Source organism: Pleurodeles waltl, chromosome 9 (genome assembly GCF_031143425.1).
Source record: "Pleurodeles waltl isolate 20211129_DDA chromosome 9, aPleWal1.hap1.20221129, whole genome shotgun sequence".
Taxonomy (NCBI): Eukaryota; Metazoa; Chordata; class Amphibia; order Caudata; family Salamandridae; genus Pleurodeles; species Pleurodeles waltl.
The window spans coordinates 1102808275-1102824564 of NC_090448.1; the positions used below are offsets into that span (position 1 = coordinate 1102808275).

The window sequence follows — 16290 nt, forward strand, 5'->3', positions numbered from 1 at the left end:
GTTGTTACTACCCAAATTATGTGCGTGTATCTAATTACTCATTTTATTTTATAGAAACGAGTGAGATTACGTTTACAATATATGGATATTATTTTCAACATACCACTATTCACATCTTACTTTGGTAAGAAATGGATGATTATACATTATTCAAAACATACAGTGTGAAGTATCAACACAGTCCTTTGGTGCTGGAGTAGTGATATTTTTGATATGTTGGTTTTCAGAAACTGTGGAGGTGTCTGACCCAGATAAAGAGATTGACAGAGCGAGTAATGCTGATCACTTTTTGGGTATTGAGGAATTTAGGATTACAAAATTGGTAAGATTTTATGATGATTGGGAGTGGTTTAGGACTATATAAGGTTCAGGAATGTCCACACGACTCACACAGTCTTGGTGGTTTGGAACGTGGCTTACTTTTTTGGTTCTTTCTATTTGGATTCTATCACAATTTTTAATCTATCATGTCACTTACAGATTCTTCCGTTACTATCTGTCATGTCACCTACAGATTCTTCCATTAGTTCTCTTGGGTGGTATGGTTTCACAAATTAGTTTGTATATTTGATGTGAGGGGTTTTCTGTTGGACTATTAGCACTTAACTCACAGGTTTCTCATTCAGTTATTTAAACTATACACTTTTTCCGAAGTGGTTATGGTGAAGTGACTAGATCAGTGGTTTTCAACCTTTTGACTTCTGTGGACTCCCACTTTATCATTACTGGATCCCGGGTACCCCAACTGAATCATTATTGGAATCTGTAGACCCCCCTCCTACTGAGTTGTTACTGGAAGCCAGTGACGCAGGTCTAAACATTGTTGATAATTTGAAATGCAAACCAACACACAAAAAATACAGGAACACGCATTCATCAAAGACATACACAAACAAACGATAACAGATTTTATTTAATTTGCAAGCAAATATTTTAAAAAATATATTTATAGGAAGATTGAAGCTTTTCTAAATTCAATTGAAGCCACATATCGTCCATACTATATTGTTTGATGCACTTGCACTGCTCCCATGACTCAATCTAGGTATCCTAAGTAAATTTTTAGCCTCCAATTTCAAATTCATTTACATTTACAGTGGGTTTAAAAATTTTAGCTGTACATTTAGCCACTTTACTTATATACACTTAATTAATCTGTTAATAATATTTAATTTTCTTTGCAGTCAAGGACCCCCTGAGGAGGTTTCACTGACCCTCAGGGGTCCCTGGACCACAGGTTGCTAACCACTGGACCAGATTATTGGATAAATAATATTGATGACTAAGTGGGGTTGTATGCTTTGTTTGTAGCTCTTATGAAGTTGTAGGCTATCATACCTAGACAACAAAACGTGTTGGCTACATTGACTGTTTGGAACATGGCTCTCTGTACATGTGAACTACTTGAAGAACAAGAAGATTGAAAGAATAAAAGACTCAACTCTTAAATTATGAACTCTGGACATGTTGAATAATTCTGGTTGCTTGAGAGGTTTATTGTTGTCTATGTAGAAGCCCAGGCTTCTTAATGGAATTCATTGTGGCATCTCTATCCTATCTATGGCACCACATATTTGATTTGTTGCATCCTATACTCTGTGGTATGCCAGGTTTGTGCCTATATTCAACTGGCCACCTGTTGTTTGGCTTTGGGTACCTGTTGGTCATTGTTTTATTCTAATGTTGATTAACAAGGCTAATTACAGAGAGATGGACTGTCTTTCAGGTTAGATCTTTAGATTTAGTAATAGGCTTCAGTATTTTTTGTTGTTAATTAAGCAGAGGGATCGCTTCATACTGGGGAGATCAAAGTAGGAATAACTTTTATAAAGTGGCTTATTAACTGTTGAATTACATGACCGCCTGCCATGCCCTGTGCATCACTCCTACTTTCTGCTCTGTAGGATACTCTATCCCAGGAAAAACTAGCTGATCAACTGTAGAAACCTTTACTGTGAAACACGGTCCAGTTTACCTGCAGTGGAAGGTGAAACTGGGCATACACTGGCATGGCACGATGAACATCGAGGCATCCTATGGCAGCATGTGCGCTTTCACAGGGAAACGGTAATGGCCTACTTGGGAGTGAATTAATTACTTCCAAAATATGAAAGGGGCCAATTCCTTTCATAGAAGAGGACAGCTGGGTTCTCTGCAGCTTGAAAATTAAATATTTGATCCTGATTGAACAATTTCGACACAGGGCCCTCTCCTTTGCATGTGCCACAGTCCTTTCTTTGGTGCTGATGCGCCATTGCAGAGGCTTTAGTAGTGTACTACCAGTGATATCCTGTGTGGGAGTGAGGTTGTGTTGATGGCGAGAGGTGCCGCGTTCATGGCTGCTCCATCCATCAAGAGGTTCTGCTTCCCGCTGGTTCGCCCTTGGCCTGCCGAGTAGACCCCAAGCCCACCAACATACAGTGGTGGTCTTCCAGACTTGGGTACGCACACCCCCACCTCCAAGATGGGGCTTTGTGAAGGTGTTCACTGTGATCACTCTCTGCCCTTTGGGCCGGGCACTTCACCCACTTGTGAAAGGGCCAGGAAGTCAGACATTTTTTATGACCTTATGGCAGTGCTTCGCTCCCTTTGAAGACCGGTTCACCCGGCAGATATCTGCTTTGTCGCTGTCAGACTCGGTGGCCTCGAGTCGGGCTTCGTTAAAGAGGGTATATCGGGCATAAGGTGTTGATCTCTATTGAATTAGGTCAATGGAGTGTGGTTTCTTTTTTTGTCAAATCCTTTTAAAAGTGCTGAGTTGGGTAGTTTTCAGGGGGGTGGCCACCATCGTGGCTGACCTAATCAACCACCTTTAGCAGGGATCATGCAGGACGGACGTAAGCAGTGTGTATACTCGGGGCAAAGTGCCTGAAACTGCTGGCATCCTTTGGGCAGGGGGGTACAGATCCGTTCCCTACCCTTTAGTGGCTGGCATTGTGAGAATGACTGTGTCGCTGTCGAGCCAGGAAGGAGCAGACAAGTGATAGAACTGGACACGGGCAGTTTGGACCCCTCATGGCTGCCCTGGCCGCGCAGTCCCGTGTTCAGAGACTCAAAACAGAACTGGTTAAAACCTAAAACGATGTCCTTGGAAGAAAGCGTCGGACAGTGGAGGTGCAGGAGAGCTGAGGGCATAACCCGGTGCAAAGGGCGCATTGTGTTGGAATAAAGGACTGGCTTGTCCCCTCTCCTCGCCACACCCTGGGATAGAGGGTTGGGTCTTCGAAAGGCCTGAAGATATTACACTTCATATACATCTCAAGGAAATGTGCTGCGACAAAGCAAAAAGAAAGACACTCGATTTGCATACATTGTGACAATGCCAGGGCACACCGAAGACAGCGGATGAATATTAGCACGGAGGTGTATTTTTGACAAAAGGTTTACCCTTCTGGGTTAGGTGACTAAATGTTCTGTGGTAAGGTGTCATCCTTCGCTTTAATGCAAAGTGGTGGTCCTGTTAGGGAACCCCCCCCCACAAAAAAAAAAAAGGAGAGCGTCGAATAAGCACTGTTAGTGTTCAGTGTTGGTTGAGTTCAGATTGGTGACGTGGATCATACAGCTGGTATTTCGAGAACAATATGTTGGGGAGGTATTTGACCTTCGAATGCAGAAACCGTGCATCGTTTTGTTTACTGTGGTTTGGCTTGGTTTATTTGGAAATACTAATTCAAGCATTCAGCCTTTTTATTGTAAAGTGTTACTTGTGCACAGTGAGGAAGCATTTAACTCCTTGTGTTTTTGTCTCATCGTAGTTTATTTTGACTTGTATTATTGTTTCAATTCCAAGAAATGGCGCGTTAAGAAGAGGTTTTGTGTATTTGTATACTTGTGCCTAGTGTTGTGTAAAATGCGTGTGCAGCTCAGTGGCTACTTATGGGTTTGTTTTTTCTTGTGGATTGTGGTGATGAGAGGAAATAATTGCCCCCAAACCATGCAAGCCACCCCCGCACACCTTCATCAAGACACTCAGGCTTTAGAAAAATAGTAATTTATTTCAAGACAAATGCTTTGGTCCTGCAGTGCAGACCCTCTGAAGACAACATAACAATCTACAGTGATGTTTGCAGCCTTTTTCAACTCTCTAGAGCAAGAATCTAAACACAAAATAAGCACATCCTTCCTGCATTCGCTTATGATCATGACCATTCATTTTATTGCTTCAACTTGAGATGGTTATGGCGCTGCGACAGCACCAACAACGCGCCGCCAGCTGTGATATAATGATGTCAATGGGGTGGTTATATTGACGGATATCACGCCGTTGGCCACTTGGAGGGACTCGTAAGCATGCTGGTTTTGCTTGCACCCATCATGTGTGATTTCTCTGGTTGCGAGTGTCCTATTTGAGTGCAAGTAGCTTTGGTCACCAGGTACTGCTGGTATAAGTGACAGGCTTTCTGCAGGCTGGCCTCCGCTTCTAGTGAAGTCCAGGGTTCCTAGACTGTTTGTGGTGTGTTTGTGGCCAACATCAGACCCGCCTTCCTTCGCTCCAGTCATGTTGGATTTAAGTGCTTTGATTCCTTATGCAGCGTGTCTTGTACCTTTTATTCTTGTAATGTCCTTTTGGTCCCACGTATCTGCAGACTTGTGTGGAAAACATTTATTTCAGTATGCCTCTATGGAACTAAGCTGTGATACCTATTTCAGTGCGACCAAATGTCCCAATGACTACTTTTACGTTGGAACTGTGAATATGAAGCGGTAATGATTGACTGGGTAGTGCTGGGTACTACTGCAGGTGGCACCAGTCTGTTGATAGTACTGTGTGCTTCCGGAGCTGGCATGGGAGTCTTTTGGAAGTGTTGTGTACTTCCTTACGTGGTACAAGAGCCCATTGCCCCTGGAGAATCAAACACTCACTGGGCTTTTGGTGGAAAGCTATTTACCTTCTATTCAGTCCAGGATAGAAATGTATTGTTCACAGCATGAAGCTAATCCTCTCAGTGAATTCCCACCTGCAGCGTTCCTGTTCCGAGCTATATATTTCTTATAATAATACCATAATATCCGAGCATTCAACTTGGTGATTTGATTTTGCTTATCTCCATTTGCTTAGTATTGGTCTCTCCTTAGCCATTAGTTTCTTTATGGCTTAACTGTTGCTTCATAGTTCACTTTTTGAAACCTGAAATTTATGTTCCTAAATGTTCTCGGTCTCAGCTGTGACGGTCACCTCTGTGATCATTCCATTGCCTTGGTGCAATATATGAGGCATACAACATGGCTAGGCAGTTGGGTATCTGAATGTAGTGCTTTCACGGCCTAGGTTTTGAAGTCGGAGGATATGCAGTCCTAATTCACAATTGCATATTGAATCTCTGAGCAGCTCCATGTACATTGTGCCCTCTTGGCAGGCATGTGTAGTTGTCTGGTAAATTATTATATGTTTGGCCTGCAGCTGTGGTAAGATGAAACTGTCATATGCAGAATTGACTCTCTCTCTTCTGCCTGGTCTAAATCATTCGGGAGGAAGTCAGAGTCGTCTTCCTTTTTTTTTTTTTTTGGAGCCAGCTGATGTCAGAGGTCCTCTTCCATGAGGTGATCAAAACTGGTGCGACTTTTCTAGAGACCTAAAAAATGTGCCCTGTCTGAACAAGCCGTGGGTCATGTAATTCTATAATGTGAACAAACTCATGACTTTTGAAGCTGCATAAGTAATGGTGAGAAACATTAAATGGAAGACGCGGAATGTTCAAATCCTAGGTTCTTGTGGAATGCCATCACTTTTTGTTTCCTTGGAACTCCATAGTACTTAAAGTTTAGAGCAATAACTGCTTCCTACTTTATATCAGTCTTTTGTAAATAGATGACGCTTGCAAACAGTGTTTTAATTTATTTTAATGGTGCAGTAACCTCCCAACCTGATGACTTGCGTTGTCTTGTGACCTCTAAAAGCACTAATGGTGTTGTGCGTTGCCTCAGCTTAATTTTGTTTCGCTACTTGCACAGAGCTTTCTCAAGGTGCTTAGAGTTGGATTTATGCTGGGCTTGTAACGTAACCCGAAATGTTCAGCTGGTTTATTAATACTTGTATGTGTAGTGGGAGTTTTAATGAATTACTTAGAGACATTTTTGTTGTTTTGCCTTGTAAAGTGGGTACCTATTAATTTCCATAAATGTTGTGTTCTTTCTAGGCTTATGACAAACAAACTGCTTCTCTCAGTCATCATCATCCTGGAGTTGGCCATCCTTGGAGGTGTGATCTACTACAAGTTCTTCCGCAACTGAGCCTCTGCCGGAGATGTTTCCTGCTTTCTTCGCTTTGGGTCACATTTGGACATACTTAAAATGTCTTCGGGCGAGTCAAATGTACTTTGTGAGAACAAGACTGTGAATGCAAGCGATGAATCCCTGGAGGAGACCTGAAAATTTGTATATTTATATGGACTTTTGGACCAAGGTGTAAATGTAAAATTGTTCTCAACACAGGAAGTCAGACCATTTGTGGAAGGCTTTCAAATACAAGTTTTTGGTAAATTTACCAATCATTGTAAATAGTCGTGTTTTATTACTCACTTAAATATTCCTAGATTTCTACAACACAGTACTTCTAATCAGCATTACTACAGTCCTCACATACAGCAATTCTTGGTCACCAAAGGGTTTCTACAGTACTTAATTTTTTTTTAGTTTTTTTTTTTTTAAAGTTCTCTTTAACCAGTATTGACAGAGTCAATTTAAATAAACATGTCCTTAAGTGCTGTGGCTGCTCTGGAATGCACGATGGGTTAACACGGTAACACCCATCTTCTAAATCCTCACTTGCTCCTCACTGTCTGACTCGTATGTTGTACTGGGCGTTGGAAGTTCATCGATCACAGTGTGTGCACCTTCCCTCGTTTGGCCGAGACATGAGGAGATGACATCTACAGCAAGGCTGGCAGTTGCATTCACTTCTTCTGCTGAGGCTCCAAGCAGAGGGTTGACTTCTACCAGATCTACAGCTGACAACATACCTGTGAAAGAAAATCAGATTGTGTCATCGTCTTTAAAACTGCTTTGGTGAATAAAAAAACCAATAAACTAGAACAACAAATCTATAAAGGAGACTGCTACCTAACTTTAGAAACGAAGGTGTAGTACAAAGCAAATCCCTTTGGTGCAAAAACAAAAAGAAAATATTCTCTCGACACACAAATCAGTTAACATCCAAGTGCACATTGACAGATGTTGAGCAGAGGCGTAGCCCCCATTGATGCAGGAGGTAACCTGGCACTAGGGTATAAAAGATGAGAGGTCCCCTACTCCTCAACTGCATTTCCGTTTCTTGCATCGGGCCCCTTAGCATTATTGCTACACCACTGATGCCACTGCAAGCACCTTTTGGGCGAGATTTATGATAAAGTGGCACAGTGTGGTGCTGCACCAAAAATAGCAGCGCTACACCACTTTTGAAACGCAGGGGTGCATCGTATTTAGAGGAATACGGTGCACCCCTGTGTTACCTCCTGCACTGGCGCTGCATTAAGCTTCCTAGCGCCAACCCAGGCATCCTTGCACCATAATGCAAGGATGTCTGCGTTGAGGGGATGGATTGTTTATGTGCAGGAAGGTCCTGCACGTAAACAATCGTCCATGGCATTTTGTTTCTTCTGTGTGTGCTGCAATCTGCAGAATGCAGCACACTTAGAAAAAGCAAAAAAACAACGAGGAATAAAAGGATTCCTCCTCATTTTGCCATGCTTACACCACCAGTGGGTTGGTGTTAGTTTTTGGCGCTGCCTCAGATTTCTGACAACTCGTAAATCTGAGGCAGCATCAAAAGCATTGGGTGTTGCGGTGGAACGCCCACAGCAGCACCCATTCCATGCCCCTCTGATGCAGAAAAGTGCATCGGAGGGGCCCATATTTACAAGGAGGCGTACCAACACAAAAAAGTGTAGTTAAACATCCTTGTAAATAAGGAGCAGTGCTTAGCGCCACCAGAGAGTCCCGAAAAGTGATGCTCATGTGGCGCTAGTGGCTCTTCAATATGCCCCTTAATGTTTTTTTGGCACATAACCATTGTGCGTGGTCCAAGCTGCTGTACATCTTACTAAGTTCTGCATTTTGTATGGCTTGACTTGGGTAGATTTAAAATGATAAGTGAACATTTTGTACCACTGCAGTAAACGTGCGCTAAAGTGATCATGACTGTGGGGAGTCGCTGTCCCTGTTACCTTTCTTGAACTGCTTGTGTAAGGTCAGTGCATGGATTCTGCAGACATCAGTGAACTGAAATCTTGTTACCCTCTCAGCTGACCATGGGGAGCCATTTGCAGCTAGCATATGCAAACTCTAACACCCTATCCCCCATTTCCCAACATCCCCCTCCCCCCCCCCCCCCCTCCCCTCCCCTCCCCTCCCCCAGGTTCATCCTTACTGGGTGCATAACCTTGTCACAGAAAAGTCCATGTGCATGACATATGGCAAATCTCTTATTCAGTATGCCTGTCCAGGTCCTCAGTTGGAAGTGTCTATGTTAAGTGGTTATTCAACTGTGACAGTAGCCTGCAACTTGTTTAACTTCTACAGAGGGATATACCCAGGATATTCCCTGGCATTAGTTTGGGAATTCTAAAGCTTGATAAACTGGTGTCCTGTGAAGGCACTCTCAAACCTTAGTCAATCAATCCATATATTTCTAAAACAACCTATTATGACCCTTACCCATGTAAAACAAAAGGTTAATTTTAAATTGTAAAGCATAAAAATATGATTTTATATTTTCTTTGACTTTAAGAACTGCTTGCTGGGGGAGGGGGGTACACATAAAATAATCAATGAACCTGCAAGTACCAAGATGCAATGTAACGATTTAGCCTTGCAGTACTGGACACAGATACTTTAATAAACTAGATGACAAGATACATGCAATGCACTTTACTCTCCTACAGGGTGAAATACTTGAAGCAATTTCAGTCAGCTGATCTGTTTGAGAATGGCCTCATGTTTCTTGCTGCTATTAAATGTGCTTATGGTGTTGTCAGGCCACAGGCTTTGGAGAATCCTCCAGCTGGTCTAACATTCCCTTTTAATTTGTTCTTTCGCCCTGGGTAATGTTGAGGGCAGGATACAGATATTGTTGGCAACGCACTGCCAAAAGCTCTGGGCCTCTTATTTTATGTCGATTTTTCTCTTTAGTACATTGCTTTAATCTGGTCAGAATATTTCCGCTGCCATTTTGCTGCCTGTGTCCAAACACTTTCATGGTCAGATATTGCTGATTCGCTTCCCATCACGAGAAGGGCATACCCGTGATGCTGAAATGTTTACTAATGGAGGAAAACCGTAAACCTGCTGAGAGGTGTGCAGCCTCTGGACAACTGTTCACCCAAATCCTGAATCTGCAATGCCTATGAAAGTCATCAGTATTGATTAGAAACTAAGAAACCATTTGATCAGACGCTGACAGCTTTGTCTTGCTTAAGACTGGATGGGAAATATATATATTTTTTTATCCTTTGCCACAACTCCCCATAATACTTACTATGAAAGACCTGATAGTTTGCAGCTTGAACTGCAGTATGTGCGGTGACTCTTTTTTTTTTTCCAGGTTAAGCTTAATTTCCTTGTTTTCTGGTCTATACTTATGTAAGGTGAACTTCGAAAGCCGAAATAAGAGTCAGGATCACGTACTACGGCTCCCAGTGTTTGTGAATGTCAGCTCCTATTGTACTATGCTGTAGTGTTACTCTTCAGCTCTTTTTTTTTTTTTTTAGGTCTTGACTACAGACAGCATTAGCTCTGTAGCTGAAGACCGAAAGGACTTTTTCCGATTTCTGCACAACACGTTAGAACAAGAATCTGAATTGGAAGTTTTGCAGTTATTACCACATCCCCTGCAGTAACCATATTTTTAAAAAAACTGATAGTGTGTCACAATGTATGTGAATGCATCGGTGACCATTTCAGAATTATTTTTCTCCTAAAGATATCATTCTAAGATGCCTGCTTTGGGATGTGCTTGTCTCTCACACCTGGGCAGCCATTTTGGAATTACTTATTTTTAGCTAGTGCCTTGGTACTAAGGATTTGGCACAGCAGGAGGTGGTCAAATATCGCCTCAAAGGGTTCTGCAAACGGGAGAGGAGATAGTATCCAAGGGCCAGACTGTCTCCAATGCTACCATCTGTTGCTCCCTTAATGCCGCAGACATGCTGCCCATGAGGATAACACCAGCATCCTTATTAGCCACCATGTTTGGCTCCTTATCTCTGGGTTTAGGCTGGAGTTCTGACATCTCCTCAACCTGCTCTTTGATGGGGAACACCTATTTTGGCCCTAAGTTAATGAGCTGATGAAGAAGATCAAAAGGGACACATATATCGCCAAATTGATGGATGCCCTTTAAACCCCAGCTCCCGGAGGTTCCTTTTGCCTAAAAGAGGCACCAAGGCCACCTCCCCTGACCCCCCACTCATACCAGGGGCAGCAGCAGTCTTTCCACCAGTGTGCGGGCAGAGGGTACACCAGGGGTGCCTACAGAATAACAATAGGATAGGGGGAGTGATGGCTTTGGCAAGGAGCCACCATCTTGAAGCACTGACTTGTCCCACCTTCCCCCACCCACCCCCATCCCCCATCACAATCACCTGGTGGAGAAGGGGGTGTATTTGCAGGATCTTCTCTCTCTCAGGAAATAACATCAGGTCAATTGGTACTAGCAATGGTTCACCATGCCTACTGCCTAGAACTTCTCATAATCTCGATTCATCCTCCCCACTGGGACTATCTCCACTTTGTGGTATGTTGCCAACATTACCAATTCAAAGTGCTTCTCTTTGGGGTTACAGCCACTCCAAAATATTTCACAAAATGTCTAGCAGTGGTAGCTACCCATGTGAGGAGGGTGGGGGAGGGGGCAGTGTGGAGGAGAAGTTGCAGAGAGGGGTCCACATTTTTCCCTACTTTGGCGATTGATTAAGAGTGCTGGCAGGCAACAATGCCTATACCTCACCTTAGATTTACTCTCCCTGCTTCTTTGTCTAGGATTCACCATAAATGCCACTAAATCCCATGTCAACCCCTCCAGGTTCAACCCTTTCTGGGGTCCATACTCCGTGTGGTCAAAGCAGAGTTCTACCCCATAAAGCAGAGGGTGTTGGTATTCCGGCAGCTCATCTTTTTCAGCCCAGTTGTCAATATAGAATGTTCATTCACCCCCTAGGCATGATGGAGTGCTGCATCACCATAGTATCCCATGCCCTGCTCCATATGCATGCACTGCAGAAATGCTTCTCAGCTCAATTGTCACAAACAGAGGATCACAGAAAAGATATAGAGTTGGTAAAGGCCAGCACTCATCGCTCTCTTCGGGGGTGAAACAGCAACAACCTGTTGCAGGGCAGATCTTTCTCAGACCCCCAATCCACAAGTCCCCATTACCACAGGTGCCTCTCACCAGCTGCGGGGCACATCTCAACTATATGACAATAAGGGAGTCTGTAGGGTATGCCACTCTCAACAACGCAAAATGCCCAAACGCCACCTTGAGGTACCAGCCATCCACGGACGATGCACTATGGATGAATTGGTCAGGGATCTTTGCCTACACTTTTCCACCTCTCCTACTTTTTCTGCATGTGGTTCAAAATATGTGGAAAATGTCTCTGACACTTAACCTGGTAGCGTCCATATAGGCCAGACAGCCCTGGTACTCATCACTCCACAAGACATCCATCAGCCCCACAAGAAGCTCCCCAAAAGGCTGATCTTCTCATACACAGCCAAGCGCAGATCAGACACACAGACCCCAGGCAGCATAATCTAATGATCTGGCACCTTAGGTCTTAAGAGTTTGACTACCTACACCTCCCACAGGAATGCATGGACATCCTGTGAAAATCTCGTAGTCCTATTATACTGCAAAATATAAGAGGTTTATCTATTAGTGCATTACTAATTACCTGGCCCTCTTACACTCAATGTATAGGACATTATTTATCTTCTTCATCTGCAAAAGTTAAGTTCTGGTCTACACTTTCAACAATGGCACCTAGTGGTTCAATGCATGCAAAACAGGGAACATTCCTCAATATTTTTTTTTTTCCCCACATCCCGGTCATCAAGCCCTTCGTGCAGGGCCTCAAGAGGGTCATCCCTCCCAGAATTCTCCTTGCTTCTATTAAACCTCAACATGGTTCTCACCAGATTCATAGGTCCCCCTTATGAGCCCTTGCATGTTTGCCTTTTGCAAGTCCTCACCTGGAAAGTAGGTTTCCTTGTAGCCACATAATTTCTCTGATTCATCAGTGAGTTGCAGGCCCTAACAATCCAAGAACCTCTTATTGAAGTCCACAAGGCCAGGGTCATTCTCAGAATCAGTCCAAAGTTTCTCTCCGAAGTGGTTTCCCCCTTTACACCTAAACCAGACTATTGAGATACCAGTCCTCTTCCTCAACCAGACTCTGGCAGGGACCTTCACACTCGAGATGTTATACGTTGGAAAGTATAAAGGTATTTTTTTTTTCTTTCTTTCCAGACATCTACATTATCCAGGCACTAGCCACCACCTGTAGGGGTACTGCTTCACAGTCTATGCAGAGCTTGTGTATCTATTCAACCCTTGGTACGAATGGAAAATGATACTCTGTAAGCATCTGTTTGTAGTGATATAGATTCCCATGCATGTCTTCTATTATTTACTTCCACAGTACACATGGTACACCATAATGCGTGCACCCGCCACTCTATCATTGTTAACAAACTAACATGGAGCCCATGCACATTGTGCAGAAGTGGTATTACAGTGCATCTGGTGACTTGAAGCTTTCGTCACAGGAAAACAACTAGCAAACAGCTGAGCCTAGCACTAGATGGCATGAGCATGCAGAGCAAGTGAATCTACATCACTACATGCTACAACAAATGCCTACAGGGTAACATTTTCCTTCTCCCTTGCTTCAATTACTATGGCCAATCCTACCCGTGGCAAATATGAATGCAGTGGCATTTTGAAGTAGTAAGCTCAAGGGAGACATTCCTTAATGATACAGATCTGTTCTGTATTTAAGGGAGCACATCCAACCCAAACTTTCATGCTAAATTGCAAATATGCTGAAATAAAATGACAAATGACTGGCTGTGATTGTGGCAAAGACGCCTCTTGTGTTAGACACTCCAGTGTTAGACACTCCAGTGTTTCTCCTCTCCCTCAGTAAAGACTTTTGGCTTTATGCTGGATCAGACCTAGTCTATAAGAAGCAATATAAGTACAAGGAATTTTGCTCATATTCTGTTTAACAGCATTTGTTTATGAACCTACTTTTTGTCATTCTAGGTAGAGTAGATTACGGTAATCTCATGTTTGAAGTCTCTAATAAACTACTAGCGATGTTTCTAAAGGTTATAAATTGCAAAGCTAGAGGTGTTATTAGAGTGTGATTACTCCTCTCCCACCACAAGTTGTTTGCATTGGCTGCTGGTGGCCGTGTGTTAGCTTCCGAGTGTGTTGTGCCCCGCCTAGAACGTATAAAACAGTGTAGGTGTCAGGATACTTATGTTGCCTGGTCAGAAGATCCCAAGTGATCTTACAGTGACGTTCAAGGCTGGGAAAGATCCCATGCTCTGTCATAAGCTCTGGAAAAATGTGTGTTCAGTAGTGGCGCCTGGCAAATTTAGAGGGGGTGCAAGATAGATAGACACTCACACTACCCCCCCCCCCTCTCCCAACACTCATTATCAAATATTGTAAACATACATGCAAGTACGAAACATTCATTTTAAAAAACACACTTACCTTCTGCTCTGCCTCAGAGGTCCCAGGAGGGTTGGGACTGCTGCCTTCCCTCACTGGCTGACCTTAGGTCAGGCAATGAGGGAAGGCAGTAGTCCCAACTTAGTCACAGAGAGGGATGGGGTCAGTGAGACTTCTGACCCCACCCCACTCTGTGAAAAGGTGTCACTGGTTGACACTCGCCCTGGGCGCTTCAGGGCTTAAACCTGAAGCGCCCAGGTTGGAGTCAATGGGTGACGCTTCCCTTCGTCACTGAGGGGAAGGGCCTTGAGGCACCTTTGCTGAGCTGATGAGGTCACGCCCACAGGAGCGGTGACCTCTTCAGCTCAGCAAAGTTCAGTTCAGGCAGTCAGGAGCCTGGCCAAAATAGCGCATGTCTGCTCCTGGCTGCCTGACCTGAACATGAAGAGTGTCTGATAGGCTGACCTTTGCTCAGCCTGACAGACATTCTTTTTGAGGGGCAAAAAGGTTGGGGTGGGGGTCATGGCCCCTCAGCCCCAATGGAGGGGCTGTGACCGAGTGGCGCTCTGCCTGATTACAATTTGTATACGAGTGCTTGGACCTCTTGCTCGGATGAAGCTCTGTCCATAGGTGGCTAAAATCTCATCAAAATCTAGCGAAATGGGAGGAAAACACCAGCCTTTTGCTGTGACCTCCTGTAGCAAGGGTGAAAGAGGATGTGATTCAATCTTGCCCCTCTTCTAAAGATTAGTTGTGAGTTGATTAGGTGAAAAAAAAAAACTAATTAACCTATAACAATGTTTGGGTAGCTTCCTCATACTCGGGGCCCTTTTTTCAGAGGTCTGGGACCTCGTGAATAATTGGAACATCCTATATTGGAGAACCTATGGAGTTATTGCTGTTTAAGTGTAAAAGCGAAAGCATTGCTTTACCTGTGTTGTGTATTTCTTCTGTGATGTACACCCCTTCCCTGTACGTTAACCCACCCAGAACCGGAGTCCCGGTTGCTGGAGCCAGCGTGGGGTCAAACGCGTCGATGTCGAAGCTGAGATGGATCGGCCGTGTCCGTCTGAAAGAGAAAAAAGAAAACCACACATACAGTTGACTTCCGGTTTCCTGGCAGACTGTATCTAGAATGCGGCCCTTCAGCGTTTATTCTCTAGCTGCAACAGTTTTTCACAATGTGTGCCAAGAGCTGGGTATCAAGACTGTGTTTACTCATAGCCGGATGCACATAGATAGGCAAGTTCGCATGCAAGTATATTTGAAAAGATGTGTCAATTAAAAATGTTATTTCAAACAAAATTTAAGTTTAACACAAAAGAACAATACATGTTACCTAGCAGACCAGCTATTGAGCTGATACTTTTATCTCCAGCCTCCGAAAGCACGGACTCCCTTTACCCCTTGCTTATTTAATTTATTTTTCATAGCCGTAGTAAAGTGCTACACGTACTGAATTTTGAATATTATTTTACACGTAAGCAGCAATGGTTTGAAACCAATGATATGAACTAAATATTGTCCCGGTGTACAAAAATAAAATGCAAACGGCGCTGGTTTAGTTCTCGAGTACAGGACGGCATTGTTCGGGACGACTAGTCCGTCGTGCTCTACGGAAGTGCCCCCGGCACTTGAATCCTGTCACGGACCTGCAGATAAACGGTGGTAAGTGCTCAGGATTCTAAGCGATGCAGAATATGTGGAGAGTTTAGGAACACACGCACCTTGTGTCAGCCAAGAAGTATAGTCACTCATGACTGGTGAGACTAGGCCACAGTGCAGTGCGAAGGCTTCATAGAGACGCGTGAACGGGCATCCTTCTGGCCCACACGCATTGTCCCTTTACACACCTGTTTAAAGTCTTCTGAACTCTGCTCTCTCCGCTGGGACCACTGTTCTGCACCCAGAGGCAAGCAAGGGAGCAGTGGCTATTTGTACTTGTATACTTGACAGTCATAATCTACCATTAGTATGGCCTCACAGCATGGGCGCTAGTCCACACATGACATTGCAAATGGTCCTGCGGTTTCTAGTGCAGGCCAGAGTCTGAGTAGGTTTGTGGGCTGTGGTGTCAGTAAGTTAACAAATGTGCATTTGTTAGACTTCGAGGATAGTGGTTTTGCAGGGCGAGACCAGATGGCTGTTCTGCAGCTGTTAATGCACCTTCTTGTTCAGCACGTGTCAGCTGCTTGGCAGATGCGTATGTTAGGCAGCTAGTGGAGGAATCTCCTGTTGCTCGTCATACTAGGCGGTTAGTTGCATATTTGAGCAATGCTGGGCTTATGATCTGAGTTCTGGCTTTATCCTTTCAGCAGTAGGAAGGGTGTGGGCCATGCATTACTCCATAAATGTATGTGCTTGGTTATCACGCAGTGTTGACTTGATGGCCACCACTCAAGCTAATCGCCCCTTGTTATGAACTGCAGTTTTCCAGCATAGATCATCTATTTTGTGATGTGGAAATACATATGTGTTAAAGATCTGTGGTGCAGAGCCAATCACCCACTTGAATCGAGAGTAGGACCTTTGCTAGAATCACCATTTCCACAATGCAAGACTCCTTTGGGAGAAAGGGGGGGGGGGGGGGGGAGATACTGGTGGGTGAG

The 16290-nt window shown here is 44.0% G+C and overlaps 2 protein-coding genes across 4 annotated transcripts in view; one reads left to right on the forward strand and one right to left on the reverse strand.

The window, feature by feature from the left end:
* VTI1B (vesicle transport through interaction with t-SNAREs 1B) overlaps window positions 1–6484 on the forward strand; it is a 90901-nt gene extending 84417 nt beyond the window's left edge. For all 3 annotated transcript variants that reach the window (XM_069208825.1, XM_069208823.1, XM_069208824.1), the window contains one exon: window positions 6138–6484. Coding sequence is in view for 1 of the 3 variants with exons in the window: in XM_069208824.1 (XP_069064925.1) it covers window positions 6138–6231 (94 nt within the window). In the remaining 2 variants the exon portion in view is untranslated. The remainder of the gene's footprint in view (window positions 1–6137) is intronic.
* The window catches only part of ARG2 (arginase 2), a 52684-nt gene continuing 40369 nt past the window's right edge, over window positions 3976–16290 (reverse strand). Inside the window, exons 7-8 of the mRNA XM_069208822.1 lie at window positions 14614–14750; window positions 3976–6959 (exon numbers count right to left, since the gene is read on the reverse strand). Coding sequence (XP_069064923.1) covers window positions 6754–6959; window positions 14614–14750 — 343 coding nt within the window. The 3' untranslated portion in view covers window positions 3976–6753. The remainder of the gene's footprint in view (window positions 6960–14613; window positions 14751–16290) is intronic.